Here is an 18,746-nt window from a genome sequence, read left to right on the forward strand (position 1 = left end):
CGTTAAAAAAAAATTGATAAAAAAAATGATTAAAAAGAAATAAAAATTTGTAAAAAAAAACATGACACAAAATAAGGGGTATAAAGGTAAAAAAATGAGTGGGGCCGGGAGGTGAGGGTGTCAGGGGAGGGGGGGAAAAGCAGGTCTCTTAGCAATATCATGGGCGATGCAGTTTTGACTAAAAATAATTGTGATTGGGTTATACCTAGCTCTAATTTAAAAATAAATATAAAATAAATAAATAAATAAATTTTAACATTAAATTTACTCATCAACTAAATAATTTATAAAATATAAAAAATTAAAAATTAAAAGTTTGATAACATTTTCGACAACTTGATTTGTTTTAGGTTTAACCAATTATTTTATCAAAGAAACTTGACAGATATAAAATTTGACTGGACTTAATCCATTCAGATCCATATAAAATTTGGACTTAACCCATTTACAGCCTTAGTTATGTTGCAGGTTCTCCATTGAGATTTTGACCAAATTACTCACGAACTAAACTCTAATTATTACTCTCAACTAAGTGAAAGAAGATTAGATATTTGGAGATTCTTCTCTAATATTATTTAGAACTATTTAACATGTTTTTTATATAAAAAAATCAAAAAATTTATATGAAAAAAATTAGAATGATCTCTGATCCTGTCTGAAAGAAAGAAGGTGAAAAGTTGAGGATGTGACAGATTCGCTAATCGGCTATAGATCTTGCTCCGTTCTGTAAAACAAGTAACGTTAGTGTCGAGCCATGGAAGGGTTCCCGGCATTAGCCCTCCGACGCTCAAGTCAATCATCGGAATTGTAGACAAAGTAGAGCAACAGTAAAACTAGCACCAGACAGTAATAACACACACCTCTGCCAGTGATGAACCCTCTTTATATAGAGCCTTGGTGAGCGATATGCACACTCCTCGAGCCGTGATTGTGTTCTCCAATACATCCCATGAAAGGACCTGCCAAGAAAGTACCTTTAACACCATACCTTAACAGAGCATGTATATCCCTGACAAGACAGTAGAAGCTTCCTCCGTACAATCTGTCTGTCGACCATGTCTTGTGTCAGCGACACTATTTCCCAAAAGGATGTCAAGAAATATTATAGTGATCTCGTTGTGTTAGCTGAGCGGGATAGCGACCGGGATTTTGCTCCGTCTTTGACCAGGTTCCGTTGCTTAGTCGAGCAAGGTAGTCGCTCGGCCGAGACCACTCTGTCGACTTCAATTGCTCTTGTGCAGTGACTGTGAAGTAACATGCTCTCCTCCGTTCGGACAAGCTATCCGGTCTCTTTTGGCGTCCTGCTGCTCCGTACTGAGTATCGGCTGTCTTACGTATTATCCCGAGCTAGACAGGTGGTCGGATAGGACATGCCTCTCATCAGACGGGCTCTGACCATCCCAACCGGGCGTTACAATTATCTTTCGTCCGATCATTTGACACCTGGACGTTTACCTCCTTAACTTTGATTTCCACTTTGACAGTTGATCCCGTATCAAGTGGATCTCCCTTTGTCGCCGCATCAATCTCCATAAAAGGTTTATAGGAAGATCAAGGGATGAATTACCTTCCTCTTTTAGGGCTAAAATCGAATGGATTGTGATATCCTGTGGGTTTGATTGATCCATAAATTGTTAAGGCCGAAATTCTAAGGCTACTATATCCTCTAATTCTATCAAAGCATGCAATTGACCATTATCTAACAAACCAACTTTGGCTAAAATCACTTTGCCCAATCTGTCATGATCAAATTAAATCTAGTTTGAGAGAACTCAACTTAGACTCGATTCAATTAAAACACTATCCAACTTGAACTCCTTCCTTTAGACCACAGCCTTGCTTTATATTTTTATAAAAAATTATTTCCACAACTCAAACTGATAATAATTTTATTATTATATCAAAACTTCACTATAAATTCACGAGGTTTTTTATTTGTTATATTTTATTTGTTATCTTCGGAGAGATTTGTCTTCGTACAGATCGAGCCATTCAGGAAATGAAACAGAAAAACTTAAAAACATGGCAGAAGTCGTTCGATCACTCTGAGAAAACAAATTAATTCTCCTTTTATGACCACGACTAAATCTCAACAAATTCAATTCACACGCCACTCAGCCCGCCGATCGATCGCCGGCGAGAAGCTGATTATTCGGATCTAATCCCTCTCCGTGAACCCCTCCGATCCGTACTCCCTCGGCAGGCTCTGCACCGTGCCCGACCACCGGCCCGGCGAGTGGTCGCTGCTGTTGGACGACGCGACCATCGCCTCCGCCCTCGCCTCCCGTATCATCCGCAGCACCTCCCGCATCGCCGGCCTCCTCTCCGCCTCCACCGCCACGCACGCCGCCGCGATGTTCAGCAGCGCGGTCAGCTTCTCCTCCGCCGTCGCGGCGGCCGCCGCCGTCGCCGCCTCGTTCCCGGACGAGGATCCCCCGCCGGCCTCCTCCCCGGAGTCATTCCGCTCCTCGGCGCGCACGGATCGGACCCAGCGAGTGACGTCGCCGCCGGGCTCCTCGAGGAGGTCCTGGAAGGGCGCCTTCCCGGTGAGGAGCTCGAGGAGGAGAACGCCGAAGCTGTAGACGTCGGAGAGCGGGGTGAAGGACTGTGAGCTTCGGGCCTCGGGGGCGCGGTAGAAGAGGGAGGAGGAGGAGGCGGCTGCGGCGGAGGACGACGAAGGGAAGGCGTCGTCGTGGAGGAGCAGGGTCGGGATCAGGGCGTAGTCCGCAAGGCAAGACTCGAAATCTGGGCCGAGGAGCACGTTAGCGGGCTTCAGGTTCGCATGGACCGTTACTGGGCTAGTCTGGTGCAAGAAGGCCAGCCCACTTGCCACGTCCTCCGCAATCTTCAAACACGACGTCCAATGAAGCGGCTTCCCGCTCCCCGATGGCCGCGACCCTGCCACAAGTAAGCAAGCCATCCATTAGAATCAATAAATAAATTCAATGTTCTTCACAAACTGGTAGCTTTGACCATCTCGATCAACCACGCCTGTGAAAGTCGGTGAAAGATTCTTGTTTAACTCCCCGAAGCAGAAGCAGCATCTCCACGTGAGTGCACAAGGGTAAGTACAACGAGGGGGCTCTGAATTCTTAAGCAACTGCAGTAGCGAGGAAAGCCGACAAGGTGTTTGTTAAAATGGCGAAGAGCGCAAACGGGGGGCCATGCTCAATTCATGGCTCGCCTGCGCACATCCTTGTCGCTTACTTCGATGGCTCCAGACAAAAACAATGCCAGCTCTGCTTTAATGGAGGCAGAGGCATGGTGGATCCGGGAATGAATTAGTGAGGTTTCAAGATTTGGTGGATCTCAAGTTTGAATGGAAAGCTTCTTCTTTCCATGTAATAATAATAGGACAAAGAGGTCAGACTAGGATGGGATAAACTTTAAATTGAATCAGGTAGTCACAGTCAAGCCCGAGATAAAGAATCTATCTACAGGGCTGAGCAGCGGCAACCCTGCAGTTACTTTTCCATACTGCAATTCTGTGAGCTTAAAACTCTCTCTCTATCTACTTTTACCAAAAAATTCTCAGAATCAAATTCAAACAACTACTGATATTAATATTAAGTTTCTGTTTTCCGAGTTTATGCCCACCAAATGATGGTCATTTAATGGTCACTGTTACAGAGTGAGGTAGCTCTTAAATTTCTTGTTTGTATCAACAGGCCTCATACCAACCCTATCACTTGAGCTGTTGATGGCATTGAATGCCAAATATTGTACGGGAGCTTTTGGTTTAAGAATTGCAAATCTAACCATATCAATCTACTCTCCTATTTCTACCCACATCTAAATAGGCTGGTTAGTTTTTTATGCATGGCATGCTACTGTTTCATAATTTTGATTTTCAAGATTGTTGCAATGGTTAGATTGTTAATTGCATGAGATATCGTGTTGAGTATATTGTTTTAAACTGCATTTTGCCAGGATTTGCCAGTTTAAATGGAGGAGCTTAACGGAGAATTAGTTAAATTAACATGGGAGTAATGAGCAAATTAGAGAAGGATTGAGGGGTGACAAACCATGAATGAGGGAGAAGAGACTGCCGTTGGGGAAGTAGTCGTAGACGAGGAGACGCTCCTCTTTGGCCTGGAAGTAAGCGCGAAGGGGGACGAGGTTGGGGTGGCGCAGACGGCCGAGCTCCTCCATGCGCCGCCCGAACTCCTCTGGGGGCGGGCGGGAGGCATCCTTGAGACGCTTCACCGTCACGATGAATCCGGACTCCATCACCGCCTTGTAGGTGCTTCCGACCGTCCCCCGCCCCAGCGTCTCCGCCGAAGCCCGCAATAGCTCCTCCAGACTGTACATCTCACCGACAGCGCCGCAGAATACGAGCTTTCCGAGCCCCTCCGCTTCCCACGAGAAACCGCCTTTGTCTCCTCTTCCTCCTCCACTGCCGCCGACGGCTGCCCCGCCTTCTTCATCTGGCTTGTTGCGGCCAGCACCTGATTCGTAACCGACTGATCGGGTCTCAACCACCGGCCGCCTCCGGTTCCTATTGCAGAACCAAAGCAACGCGAGGGCCAAGCAAATTGACAAGAAGAGAGCCCCCGCGACAGACCCGGCGACGATGGCAATGGCCCGCCTCCTGCTGTGGTTGCTGCCGGTGGGAGGCAGGAAAGGTGGGAAGGCATTTACATGATCCAAAGACGATCCCGGGCTGATAGAAGACGGCGGAAAAATCAATTTTTGAGTGCAGGGAACCCCAATTTGAGCCCCGCAGAGGTTTGCATTGTCGTGGAAAGAGGAAGCATTGAACTGTGAAAGGGCTCTGGTGGCGGGGATCTCGCCGGAGAGGTCGTTCCCAGAGACGTTGAGGTATCGAAGACTGGGTTGGTTGAATGCTGGGATTTGCCCCGTGAGGCGATTATCCTCGAGCATGAGCTCATACAACCGCGGGAGGCTGACGAGAGACACCGGGATTGGGCCGGAAAGGAGATTTCCAGAGAGGGCAATCACCTTCAGACGGTGTAGCAAGTCGAGATTGGCTGGAATCTGGCCGGAGAACTGGTTTTCGCTGAGGTAGAGAGATTTGAGGTTGACGAGGTGGGAAAGGTCGGGAATGGCGCCGGAGAGCGAGTTGGACTTGAAACTGAGAACGCGAAGCTGGTCGAGAGGAGCAAGGAGGTCCCGGCTCATGGTCCCGGTGAGGTTGAGGAACTCGAGCACGAGCTTTGTCACTCTACCGCCAGGGTTGCACTGCTTCACTCCATTCCACCCGCCGCAGAGCCCCGATGCGGTCTCCCGCCGCCACGGCAGGGAGCCCTGAGGATCTATAGAGTTCTTCAAGGTCAAGAGCGCGGCAACGTCGCCGCCGTTCGGCACATTGGCGGCAAACGAGGTCGAGAAGCAGAGGAAGAAAAAGAAGAAGAAGAAACACAGGTAAAAACTGCACATTGGAGTTGCAAACGGGGTAGCCTTCATCAGAAGGCCGCCGCAGGAAGGCCGAGCAGGAGTGGCTTTCTGAATCACATTGCACCCGCCAGAAACAGAAAGCTGAGATCTTTGGACATTGACGCGCGAGATCGAGAGGCTGCGCTGTCGGCGGGAGGCGGAACTCGGAAGTGAGCGAGCCCGTCGTCCTCAAAGCACGGGTCTGCCTTCACGTGACTCACTCACTCAGTAGCAGCGAAAGGGAAAAACAGAGCAATGGCTGTGGTCGCTCATCATCCCTCGTTTTACCACTGCCACTCCCCGATATTAATTACCATCCCCATTCCCCAGTACGCTCACACCTCGGCTTCTTAAAAGCTCATTTAATTCCTCTGTCTCCCCTCACCTCCTCCACCTTCCTCGCTCCTCTTCAATGGCATGGGATCCGATGGACCTTCCGCCGCTGAAGCTGGAAATGTATGGAGAAGAGCGAGGAGAAGGTCGAAACGTGGAGAACTGAAAGGTAACTGAGGAGCTCACAGTCAGCCGCAGACGCACAGTGGCATCTCTTTCAAATCTGGGGGAAGGAAGGAGTGGACCGATTTAAAGTTCTTCCAAGGGAAAAAACAGCGAGAGAGAGAGAGAAGGTAAATAATAAATGTTTCTGAATCGATGCAGCTCGTCTAGCTGGCGTGAGGGCGGAGTAGAGTCTCATGACAAGCCAAGCAATAAACTCGTAATGATTATTGATACGGACAGGTGCCCAAATTTTAATGATCAGCAACGGGGAATGCACCTTTATATTTGATAAACGGCCATGATTGAAAGGCGCACTTTAAAATTATCGAAGATATATTTAACTTTCAATTTTTTTTAAAGACGCATGTATTATTTATTTTATCATTTTCGTCATCGCACTATGATGTTATTTTGTAAAGAACAACCTAGTAAAATTGTATTGATTTTTAAAATACAGTATTATTATAGTATTAATTTTGTTAAAATCAACACTATAATGATATTGCTTTTTGATAGTATCATAATATTTGGTGGAAGGGGAAAATAGAAAATAAGTGACCCTTTAAAAAATCAAAAACTTAGATACATTTTTTAAAATTTTCATAATTTTAAATGCGTCTTTTGGCCTCGCTATCGATCAAACAAGGTTTAACCTTCGGTGTTGGAATGAAAATTGTAAAGCTTTCAATTTAGCCTTCCTTAAGCGTTCATATCAGTTTAGTCGAATCTGATTTATAATTACACATGTTTTGATTATATACTTGTTTTGAAAATCATAAATTGTTCATCTATTTATGATCAAAAATCAAAATGGTGGTTCATTTTTTTAATGAATCGTCAAACAGGGCCCTTCTTTGCTTTAATATTAAAGGGCGCTCCATCCCTGGTACATGTATCCTTCTCTCCCCAATGTACTGGTTCGTCCGAGTTTGGGTAGTTTGCAAAGCTGCTTCTCGAAAAAAATTCCAAATATTTCGAATCCTCCTCCTTCAAAATCCCTCGTTCGTCATTCACAATTCTCTATCTTCGTTGATCCTGTCCGAAATCTGAGTCAGACGGATCACCGGATAAGGTGGATGGAATATTGACCGAGTCACGACGTCCCGGAGGGAGGTATTGTTGAGATGACTTCTGTGCTGACCAAGTCGTCAAAAGTCCTCTGCTCAACGCTACCTGCAGTTAGCGACTGGATCACCCTAGTCTCTGGTACCTCGAGGCTCGAGGCGGATCCAACGAATATATGAGTAACAAATTAATACTAGAATAATAAAATGAAAGGAAAGTGATTACGAGAACATACCCTGGCCCAGGGGGGCGCCCTCGGATAGGACGCGGCTCGAGTTGTTGTGACCTAGAAGAGTAGATGACTCCGATCAAACTGGAGAGCTGGATCTGCCGACGTGAAGCCGCACACGGCATGGAACCGGAAGACGAGTTGTAGGTCGGGATAAAATCTTAGCACGCAGACCGGGATAAGACACCGACACGTAGGTCGGGATAAGACACCGACACGCAGACCGGGATAAGACACTGACACGCAGGATGGGATAAGATACCGGCACGCAGACCGGGATAAGACACCGACACGCAGGTCGGGAAATAAAGCAACCCCAAAGCTAGGCACAACGCATATAGTCTGAAACATAACCGCGGCTCGTAGGCCGAAACACAACAAGGGCTCGATGGCTGGAATAGTGCCGAAGACGCTCGTCAACATGGGTCGGCTACCGGATCGGCTTTGGAAATATATTACAAACGCCGATCGGAAGCCGTCTACAATGATGGGACTCGGCCACGGCTTGGGAGCCGTATGCGACACTAGAGGCGCCTGTGAACGATAGTCGATGATGGCGATAAGGGGCTGGCCGGCAAAGAGTTAAGCCCTTAACGCTGGAGAGGGGGGGGGGGGGCGGGGCAATGATCGCAGTGGTGACGGTTGGTCGCTGCGACAAGGAAGAAAGTGGGAGCGATGTTGGTCTAGTGGATGCGTTGCGAAGAGGAGAAGGATTGCGGCGTTGCGAGGAGGGAAGGGGCAGTGGTCTGCCCGCGCGACCGTTGCTAGAGGGTGGTGGCGAGAGAGAGAGAAGAAGGTCGTTTCCTTTTTCCTCCTTGGTGGCGGCGTTGCGATGGGGAGAAGGAGGCGCCGGCTACTAGTGTCGCCGGCAGCAACATCAGAGGAGGGGAAGAGGTGGCTGGGCATCGCAGGAAGAAGCGGCGGAGGCATTTGAGAGCGGCTCGTGTGGGTGAGGAGAAGGGACGACCAGAGGCAGAAAAGGAGAGGAGCATCCGACGACCGACATCGTCGTCGGCGAGGATTGTGATAGGGAGGAAGTTCCTCTAGTGGCGGCGGTGCAAATCCACGAAGAAGACCCCCCTTGCAACAGTGCTCTCTTCCACCTAATAAAGCCCTAAATAGTGCAATGACAAAATTGCCCCTCCTCCCCCTCATAATTCCTTTCCTGCCATTAAGCCATATCCGTATCATTCGCCAATCAACACCACTGCACCTCCTCTTTTGTCTATCATCGTTCATTTGTAATGTGTTCTCCAATCTACGTGTCCATGTTCTATTATCTATCTTTTAACTACGTGTCCATGTCCTATTATCTATCTTTTAACTGTCTACTATTGTCTCATCTTATTATTTAGGATTTAAATTTTAATGTCAGTTGAATTACCATTCGAGTTTCCGAACATCTTCCTCCTCCATCCAATTGTCATTGTTGTAGTAAATATATTATTGTAGTAGATACCCAATTGTAATTGCTATAATGTTTTTATCTATGGTCTTACTATGTTATAGCAACTACAATTTCCTACTGCTACAACGTTCTAGTCTAAAAACGTAGTAGCAACCATGATTTCTTAGCTGCAATAACATTTTAGTCTAATCACACTGTAGCAGCTACGATTTATCGTAGCTGCTACAATGTTCCGATCTAAACCATGTTGTAGCAACTACGAGTTCGTAGCTGCTATAACCTTCTAGATTGTAGTCTAAGTATGTTGTTAAAGCTACGAATCATAGATGCTGCTACATTCTTCAACAAGAACATTGCATCAACTATAATTTCGTAGTTGCTACAATATGGTTAGACCAAAACATTTTTTAGCTGCTATAATGTTTTGGGCAAAATTAGTTGAAATATCATTTTATTATTCAAAACTAACATTGTAATGTATTACTAAGATATAAAGCATTTATTTTATAAAATTAAATGACGTTTAGTGCTTCAACCTCCTACCTAAACTCTACTTCTTGTGCATATCGTAAGAAAATACAATGGAAAAGTAGTGTCCACCAGTTTAAGTCCTTCATATCATCACTACAATTAAATGACTGATGGATGAAGTTAATAAGTATAAGCTCATTTGCTTGGGCCCTAGGCATACCACATAATGCAAATATTTTGTATAAAATATGTTTGGCAATTGGGACCATCATGCTAAGTATTTCATATTTCAAAATCAGATGATTAAATTCACAAGAAAAGATGTTGCTTTGATTCCAGGACTTTTAAACCATAGTGATGCAGTTCCTTTATATTTGGATATCGTCCACCTCTACCTTCAACATTTTATGGATCAAGATTGTTCAAAGAATGAACTAGAGAACAAGCTAATCAATATCAATAAACAATCATCTCCTGAATTTGATCTTTTATTTTATCAACTTGTTATTTTGTATTTGTTTATTGGCATGCTATTTACTACTATTAGCAGTATATTTAGACTACCAATACAATCACTACTTGATTATGCATATGACATTAAAAATTTTGATAGATTTAATCAGTGTAAGGTTGTATATGACTATATGGTGGCAAAAGGCGACTACGCTTGCCCCTAGTGCCCCCGCTAATGGTGGCAGCACCTCATATGCTAATCATTAGACCATCCTGAGGGGACACAAATTGTGTTGGGTAAACTTTTTAATGTGACTGGCCCCACCGCAGAGCTGCCCCATACTCTAGAAATCCCCGAAGAGATTTTTTGGAGAGGCACAATACCACACTGTTGCTAAGAGGGCTCGGACATGGCACCGCATGCAACATTAATATGTTGCTAAGAGGGCTCGAACCTGGCACCTCAGACAATAGGTGTCTCCATGCTTGCCACTAAGATAGAGGCACTTTGACGGCTGTATATTGTTGGGACCGATGTGCCCACTAGGGGGGGTGAATAGCATTTCGTCACGCTTGCGTCGGTTTGCTTCGTCTTGTTGTTGTGCAGCGGAATACTCGAAGACAAACACTCAAAATACTAACACCTAGGATTTACTTGGTATCCACCTCAAGAAGAGGTGATTAATCTAAGGATCAACACACGACACGCTATCTTCACTAATGAAAACCTCCTTCTCAGTCGCAGCCGGAGGCGGAGAAGCCTCGTACAAACTCACACACAACACAAACACAAATACAAGAAGAAACTCTAAGAATACAAGTGAATACACCTTTCTTCTTGCTACTTATTGTTGTCTCTTGAACCTTGAAGATACTCCTCAAGTGCCTTCAAGAACTGGCGTGAGTGCTATAGAAATCGTTGTGAAGATCGTTGTAAGCCCACAGGAGAAGATCGCAAAGATCTGCGGAGAAAAACGCTCCACAACAGCTATATCTTGTGCTCCCAATCGATTGAAATCAACCCCAATCGATCGCCACGTCAGCTCCGCACAATCCCAGCCGTCCCTCACCTGCATCCTGCGCAACGGTCGAATCTCAATCGATTGGCCAATCGATTGGGACATTCTGAATCGATCCACCGATCGATTCAGATGCTTTCTGTGTTCTCGCGATCGCGCGAGAACTCCCAGCTCCAATCGATCGACCGATCGATTGGAGATTCCCAATTGATTGCCCGATCAATTGGGAAGATCTCTGTGCTCGCGACTCATGCTCCCAATCGATCGACCAATCGATTGGGTCATTTCTTCCTTCGCAGCACACTCCAATCGATCAGCTGATCGATTGGACCCTAGTTCAATCGATTTTCCAATCGATTGACCATCCTAAACTTAACTCAATCTCAAGTCCAAAGTCTCCAACCCACTCCCGGTCAACCGTGACCTGTTGGGTCTCCATGCCTAGCATTTGGCCACACCCGACCAACCTCGAACTAGCATTCTAGTCTCCTCCATCAGCCTTGCGCCCCTCGAATATCTCCCCATCCTTCACGCCTTGTCTTCAGGAGTTTCTTTCGACCTCATCCTAGTTGTCGGGTCTTCCTTGCCAAGTCATACTAGGACTTACCTTGCCAAGACCACATGCTTGGACTTACACCCTTTGCCAAGATCACACTTGGACTTTCCAATTGCCTGGTTCCTCATCAGGACTTTCTCCTTTGCCAAGATCACACTTGGACTTTCCAATTGCCTGGCTCCTCACCAGGACTTTTCCTTTGCCAAGATCACACTTGAATTTTCTCCTGCCTAGCTCCACACTAGGACTTTCCCGTTGCCTGGCTCCTCACTAGGACTTTCCAAATGCCTAACATCCAGTTAGGACTTTCCTAGTCAAGTCTCCTGTCAACCTTGACCTACTTGACTTGTATTCTCATCAGCCTGGTCAATCCTTTGACCATCTCCACAACCGGATGATTGCTCCGGTAATTTCCTTATATTGTCAAACATCAAAACTCAAATCTCAACTCAAACTTGACTCAACTCAAGCTTAGTCAAACTGGTCAAACATGACCTAGGGGAATTGCCCCAACAATCTCCCGATTTTTTATGTTTGACAATACCTCTAAGTTAGGCTAAATCCTATAGTCTTAACCTCTTCTTATACTAAGGTTAAATCTCATAACATTAACCTCTTCTTTATCACAAGGCTAAATCTCATAGCCTTAACCTCTTCTTTATACCAAGGCTAAATCTCATAGTCTTAACCTCTTCTTTATCACAAAGCTAAATCTCATAGTATTAATCTCTTCTTTATCACAAGGCTAAATCCCATAGCCTTAACATCTTCTTTATACCAAGGCTAAATCCCATAGCCTTAAGCTCTTCATGACAAGGCATGAATGAAGATTTCCTTCATCATCTCCCTTTCCTAGAGGATCATTGACTACATTACGTTAGCTAAATCAATTGTGATAGCGTCATTGACTACATTAGGTTGGATCATCATCTCAATTTGGTTTGACTCATTCACACTAAAGTTTTCATTCTCAATGTCATGTATATATAAATTATTAGTGTTTGTGTAATCATTGTTTTTAGTGCTCAAATATAAAATGGTTTTCAACATCTAAGGATACAAAGTTAAAATAATTTGTATCCCCTTCAAATTATATGGGTCCTCATTAGCTCATATGATGATCTATCTTCCTCCTCTGTTGTAGTATAATGTCAACTTGTTGGGTATTGGAATACAGTGCCACCTCCTCATGTACATTTTTTTTTTTACTTATAAGGATGTCCTTAGTTGATGGATTACCTAGTGGATGAGAAAGACATCCATTGTTGCTCAAGATTATCAATATAAGATAGTAAATTAGTAGAAATTGATGAATCCCTAAAAACAAATAAAGTGAGTTATGAGAATGAAATAATATAAAAATTATTTATGAACAACAAATAATTTACACTACTAGCTACAATCATAGCTGCTACAACATGATTAGACCAAAATGTTATAGTAGTTATGATTAGTTAAATGCCACAACATGATTAGACCGAAATATTGTAGCAGCTACAACTTTATAACAGCTACAATATTCTGGTCTAAGCACATTATAGTAGCTATGAAAACCCTAAATAGTAACACGAGACAACAGCAGGTAGTTAAAAGATAAATAATAGATGATTATCATATATATAGGGGAACACATTGCATATGAACGAGGATTTCGAAGGAGGAGAGTTCAAATTGTTTTATTTTTTTCTAGCAGTGGGTAGTTAAAAGATAAATAATAGAAGATTGATAGATTTTTTTTTCTTATATGTCTGATAGCTTTAGACAGGTTTAGAGAGGAGAGGAAGCTTAGGAGGCAGGTAGGCGAGGCAGTGCAGTGGAGTTGATCAATGAAGATAGTGAAGGGCGAACGAGGTATTTCAAAGGAGTTGGGTTCGAATTGTATTGAATTTTTTCCCTCCTATATGCCTCGGCCCGTCTTGAACCAGTATGCAAACTACCTAAACTCAAATGGAACAGTTAATTAGGGGGAGAAGGATAAATATATCATGGATAGGGGTGTAAACGAGTCAAGATGCTCACGAATTATTCGGGTCTCGATTCGAAAAAAAATCATTTGAATTCATTCGATTAAGTTAATGAGCTAGTCGAGCCTGATTTCAAGATCAAAAATATTATGAAATCAAGCTCGAGTTCAATAATATTTGATTAGTAAACTCATGAATATATTTATTTAAAGTTTGTTAATATATTCATTAAGAGGCTAACGTCACGTATTGCTAACGTGATTATATGTATATAAATTTCTTTTTACAAAATATTCCTGATATTATTTTTTTGACTGATCCTATTTTGGAAACATTCTAGCGTCGTCGTTTTCCCACAGCCAGAAACGTGTCGACTTCTGCTTCGTCTCGCTGCCCCGCGGTTTCGGCGACGCCTGCGAGAACCTTTCTCCGTCCTTCCCTTTCTCCTCCATTTTCCCTCTTTTTTTCTTCTGTTTTTTTTCCTTTTCCATTTTTGTTTCTGGCTCGTCCTCTTCCTCTCTCTCTCTCCCAGATTCCGCAGAGTAACCTCTCCTCGCCGGAAAGTTTTAGCCCTGGCGGATGCGCCACCTGATGGCCTCGCCATCGGTCTTTCTCTTGCTTCGGAGCGGCGACGATTGGTGGGACGAGGTGAACAACTCCGTCTCGTGGCAGGATCGGATCTTCCACACCCTTGCCGTCCTCTACGGCCTCGTGTCCGCTGTCGCCCTCGTAATTTCCTCTTCCCTTATTTTCGATTGTATTTCTGGATCGAGGGTTTCTGTTCTTGTCTCGTCTTGATTTAGCTGCTAATATTTATTCGAACGGCCAATTTGACTAATTGATAGGGTATGGGCAATATCCCGGCGCGTGTATCATGTTGTGGTCAATGTTCATGTTTCTTAATTTGCAGATTCAATTGGTTAGAATTGAATGTCGAGCATCAGAGTTTGGTTGGACGACGCAGAAGGTCTTCCACTTATTGAACTTCCTTGTGAATGGGGGTAATTATTTTGTTTTTCTAGCTTCCATAATCGTTACTTGTAGCCATGATACACTCATTTCCTGCTGCTGCTTTGTAACTCCTGCATTGCAGTTAGGTCACTGATTTTTGTTTTTCGTTGGAGAATCGATGAAATACAGCCAGAGGTGCGCTTGGGGTCTCATTTGGCTTTTTTCTAATGTGTCTTTGATGGTTCTCCATGTTATCTAAATATACATGTTGGTGCTTCAGATAATTCAGCATATTATTCTTGATTTTCCTGGTCTTGCATTTTTTACAACCTATGCTTTGCTGGTGTTATTTTGGGCAGAAATCTATTATCAGGTTGGTATTCACAATTTTAGCTAGTAATTCTTTGACAGAAAGTTGACTGAGTAGTGTTTATTTCTTGTTTGATGCTACCTTCAGGCACGTTCAGTATCTACTGATGGGCTTAAGCCAACCTTCTATGCAATTAATGCAGTTATCTATGTTATACAGGTAATTTCACAGGGTATTTTCTACAATGCATATAGTGATCCCTTCTATGTTGGGAAAGGATTTCTTATAGTCTTTATATATAGGTTGCAGATTAATAGTCTACTCTCATTCACTATATGTAAGCTTTTCTAGGTGTTAGAGTTATTAGATTTAATATTTTAGAGGTTGCGGTCTAGTCTTTGGGTCTTATATCAAGCTTTTGTCCATAAGTGATAGTTTTCTTTTATAAATAATACAATATTTTTTTTCTCTCAACCTGGTTTATTATCATGTCTTCTCAAGCTCTCATAGTTTTTTCCCTCCTAAGAGGAACTCCACAACTTGAATGTGACAACAAGCCTCCTTTGCACCTCACACGGTTGCCTCTCCACCTCTTAAATTGTCTTGGTGTAAACCCTATTTCTCTCCCTTGTCCACTATGTGGCATTCACTCGATAGAGGAGTTATGTCATGACATCACAACATCTTCCATGTAGTTCCTTAACAAAGCAGTATTCTAACCTCGTCATTATCAAGAAATGCCAACAACTTTCCCTCTCACATATCATTTCTAGGCAGAAGTAGATTTGAATGAATCTATAGTTGAGCGTTCCTCCCCTCACATCTAGGTCTCATCCTCAAAGCCACCTCCTTCCACAATGACCTTCTCAGCAAATGCCATTTCTTGAGGAAAAAATCCTCTTGATTCCTGGATTCTAATATCCCCTCCGTGCAAGATCTGCACACAACATTGACAACTAGGAATCTACAACCTGAAACCAACAAACCAATTCATATCAGAAAATTTGGTTCGATGGTATATCATTTTGATTTTGGTTTACAAAGTAGGTAAAATTAAAATCTAACTAAACCGTAAAGTTTAAGGTATTTATAATATGTATATAGAGATATATTAGTGTGATAATTGTTATGGTCTCGTATTCTTATTTATTTGTTATGTTCACTAATCAAAAAAATTCTTAAATTTCAGTAAACTTTATTTGTGAGTCTCAATATAAATCTGGGTCTTTTGCTTACATAAAATTTTATGTCAAGAGTATAAAAATTTGGATCATATCATATATATATTTTGGGTCTTTTGCTTACATAAAATTTTCTTTGTTAGTGTATCTTTTCTATACCTTTTTTTTATTGTTCCACAGCATATGGCGCACATCTCTGTCAATACTCAAACTATTCATATGGCTTGTCCTATGGTAGTTTTATTGGCCATGGAATCATATTGTTAACCTTGGGTAGTTTGAAATTAGACTTGAGGATCAGGTCTAGTTGGGATGATTTCTATGATTATCCTATTATTCCACACAATGTTTAGGTCTCTACAAGATTGGTGTTTGTTCATTCTGCTACAAAAGTGTGTTTTAGTGACCAAAAAAAAATTGTCACTGAAACTTAGTAATTTTTCATTAAATATTTTGTCCATATATTTCGTAGATTCTGTGGTTAAAAGTATATTATTGATGGCATCAATTGATCCATCAATAAATTTAACGTTAGGGGCAACTTTTTTAAGTTACTAATTGACAATTATTATGGTATCATCATTAACTGATACAAGATAGTCACAACTTTGTGACAATTTTTCATATAATTATTATCAACAACTTTGTAACTAAAATACTAGATAACTGTAAAATTTGGTGTGGGTAAAACCTCAGCCTTTTGTGGTGACAGCTTTTTCTTTCAATTGTATGCAGATCTCTCTATGGTTTGTCATGTGGTGGAAGCCAATTGGTGCCATGGTCATTGTCTCCAAGATATTCTTGGCAGGTTTGCTTCTTATTACTGTATTTTTCTATGGCCCATTTTAATCAATGTAAACTGCAAGGTATTATGGAAACATCATCTTCTTTGTCAGTTGTCTCATTGCTTGCTGCTCTTGCCTTTCTTCTATACGGAGGGAGGTATGTTCATTCTTATCTGCCTTGTGAACAGATACATACTAGAGATCTTCAATTTTTTGTTTTCATCATTCTTTTTTCTGTAACATGTTAGGAGATTTATGCCTCATTGATGCACTGTTTGAGCAGCTTTATACGATAGATATTTCATTTTTTTTTTATCATTCTTTTTTCGGTAACATGTTTTGGGGATTTAAATCTCATGAATGCACCGTTTGTTTGCTGGTCTCTAGTATGATTTATTTAGTTTGCATATGTTTCCACCGTATCCAGTTTAGCCGAGGGAAGGTTTGGGCCTTTGCTTTTTCAGTATTATGTGTTTACATATTTGAAAGCTTATTGGTTTTGGCCCACATGCAATTCCTAGTTTCTGAGAAACCTAAAATTAGTAAACAAACATGCAAAATGCCGAAAGGCTTCCTCCCGGATAGAGGGGAAAAATGTCTTCTCTGTTACTAAACCATTTTCTGCTATATGAATACACAATGCTTCATTATTATAGTTCCTTTTGGATTTGGTAAAATTCATGGTGATATGAGGTATAAGAGTGCCTTTTCTGATTGTTATGACTTACAAGTGCTTCACAAACTTGGTAGGGAATTGTAGAGGGGTTGGTTTTAATATCAAAAGGATAATCCATGTTTAGTCCTGCTAGTTACAATGCATCTGCAGCTAAAAGTTATGCAAAGGCTCTACTCATTTTGCTGATTCTTGTTTTGGTGTCTTTATCAGCATAATTCTTGTTTTGGTGTCTTTGTCATGCATAATATCTAGAAACAGACGACAAACTTCTGAGACAAATAAACTTAAACGTGATGTTCTCATCGATCTGTTTATTATTATATGAACAAAAGGCACATGCTGTTATAGTAATTTTATTGTTCCATGTGTATAAATAAGATTAAGGACATTCAAGAAAGCTAATACATTTCTTTAGCTTAGAAATAGTTCAATGCTTCAAGATATCTTCATAGCTGATGTCCTTATCATGGGAACTCCTTGCTGCATGCACTCCTTTTTGCATTTACTTTGTGAACTGATATTATGTTACGGATAGGCTTTTCTTAATGTTGAAACGCTTCCCTGTGGAGTCAAAAGGGCGTCAAAAGAAGTTGCAGGAGGTATTTATTAGCTACTAATGTTCACTTCTCAGAGCATTGGTATAGATACTGATTACCTTGTTTTCCTTGTATAGGTCGGCTATGTTACAACTATATGTTTCCTCTGTTTCTTATTAAGATGCATTATGGTAAGTGTTTTGGTAAGGTAGTTTCGCTTCATAATCTGTTTGCTAAGATATCAGATTTATCAATTCTAATTATTGAGTTTGCAGATGTGCATCAATGCTTTTGATAGAGCTGCAAACCTTGATGTTCTAAACCACCCAATTCTGAACTTTATCTACTACATGGTATGATCGATATTCTTTCTTACTGGTCTGCACAGCTTGATGTTTGCATGATTCTCACCGTTTCTTTTTGTCTCCTACAGCTTGTTGAAGTCCTGCCATCTTCCTTGGTACTTTTTATCTTAAGGAAGTTACCTCCTAAACGCGGGCTAAATCAATACCACCCGATCCACTAAGACTAGAAGATGATACTTCTGCGGCTGATAACTAATTGTTTCATGCTGAAGATCCCAGAGAGGAGTTAAACAGAACTGGCACCCTCAAGTTGTGCAAATTTTCAAAGAGTTAAGTTTGTTTCTATGAGGCTTCAGGCGGGTGGTCTTTTCAAGTCCTTGTAGCAATTTAAACTAAACAATTACCATGTAGGTTAATCCAATATACTCTGTTTCTTGTTTCCTCCATTATTTATTCCAAATCCATTAATACCGATGCAGATCGAGCGAAGAAGTTGTCTGGATCACGTAAGCATTCTTTCAATCATATTATTAATTTGTTTGTAGATTGGATTCATCTTTTGATGTGACCTCCTTCGCTGCCGAAGGTGGAGATTGTTCGTCTCTAATGTTTGTTTTGATGATCTAAGCTAAGCTTTGTAGTTATGTAGTGACTTCTTTTGCACTTCTTGAAAAGCTTAGCTTAGCTTTTGATCTAAGCTAAGCTAAGCTAAGCTAAGCTAAGATTTTCGACAATTTGTTGGATTATCAACTGTGAATACACACAGATGATTTGCTTTCCAAACTCTACTACGCAGTTGTAGCTCAAGCCTCCAGCAGCAGCAATTTGATGAATTCACTACTCGAATTTCTTGATCTGTGAGAGATCATGCAGCATTTTCTCAATTGCGTCGTCTTCAAGCATTCACCCTTTGCTCTGCCCCCCAAAACCAGTTACACGGAG

General features: G+C 42.2%; 2 protein-coding genes and 1 long non-coding RNA gene across 4 annotated transcripts; 2 read left to right on the plus strand and 1 right to left on the minus strand.

Moving 5' to 3' along the window:
• Positions 1-2,046: 2,046 nt before the first annotated feature.
• On the minus strand, positions 2,047-6,208 carry LOC122045274 (inactive leucine-rich repeat receptor-like serine/threonine-protein kinase At1g60630). Its single transcript, XM_042605417.1, has 2 exons — positions 4,026-6,208; positions 2,047-2,898 (listed from the first exon to the last, which is right to left on the minus strand). The coding sequence occupies exons 1-2, from the start codon at positions 5,425-5,427 to the stop codon at positions 2,159-2,161; spliced, it is 2,142 nt and encodes a 713-aa protein (XP_042461351.1). The 5' UTR covers positions 5,428-6,208; the 3' UTR covers positions 2,047-2,158.
• On the plus strand, positions 3,222-5,050 carry LOC122045275. Its single transcript, XR_006129955.1, has 2 exons — positions 3,222-3,804; positions 3,931-5,050. It is a non-coding gene; the product is annotated as an uncharacterized LOC122045275 (long non-coding RNA).
• Positions 6,209-13,412: 7,204 nt separating the features above from the next.
• LOC122045276 (tobamovirus multiplication protein 3-like) lies at positions 13,413-18,282 on the plus strand. Of its 2 annotated transcripts, none has more exons than XR_006129956.1 (11): positions 13,413-13,789; positions 13,971-14,061; positions 14,154-14,206; positions 14,292-14,384; positions 14,469-14,540; positions 16,238-16,310; positions 16,399-16,444; positions 17,499-17,562; positions 17,637-17,690; positions 17,768-17,852; positions 17,933-18,282. XR_006129956.1 is itself a non-coding variant. In XM_042605419.1 (11 exons), the coding sequence occupies exons 1-11, from the start codon at positions 13,640-13,642 to the stop codon at positions 18,023-18,025; spliced, it is 867 nt and encodes a 288-aa protein (XP_042461353.1). In that variant the 5' UTR covers positions 13,413-13,639; the 3' UTR covers positions 18,026-18,282. The 2 variants fall into 2 exon arrangements, 1 of the variants encoding a protein (XP_042461353.1); XM_042605419.1 differs by having other exon boundaries at positions 17,775-17,852.
• Positions 18,283-18,746: the final 464 nt, after the last annotated feature.

This window comes from Zingiber officinale, chromosome 2B, assembly GCF_018446385.1.
Source record: "Zingiber officinale cultivar Zhangliang chromosome 2B, Zo_v1.1, whole genome shotgun sequence".
Classification (NCBI taxonomy): domain Eukaryota; kingdom Viridiplantae; phylum Streptophyta; class Magnoliopsida; order Zingiberales; family Zingiberaceae; genus Zingiber; species Zingiber officinale.

Bases quoted from the DNA above. Each gene is read 5' to 3' on its own strand.
- LOC122045274 (XM_042605417.1), bottom strand. From the start codon at position 5,427: ATGAAGGCTACCCCGTTTGCAACTCCAATGTGCAGTTTTTACCTGTGT. The intron at 2,899-4,025 runs GTTTGTCACCCC...TACTTGTGGCAG, and splicing joins TCTCTTCTCCCTCATTCATG to GGTCGCGGCCATCGGGGAGC.
- LOC122045276 (XM_042605419.1), top strand. From the start codon at position 13,640: ATGCGCCACCTGATGGCCTCGCCATCGGTCTTTCTCTTGCTTCGGAGC. The intron at 14,541-16,237 runs GTAATTTCACAG...AATTGTATGCAG, and splicing joins CAGTTATCTATGTTATACAG to ATCTCTCTATGGTTTGTCAT. The intron at 17,853-17,932 runs GTATGATCGATA...TGTCTCCTACAG, and splicing joins TGAACTTTATCTACTACATG to CTTGTTGAAGTCCTGCCATC.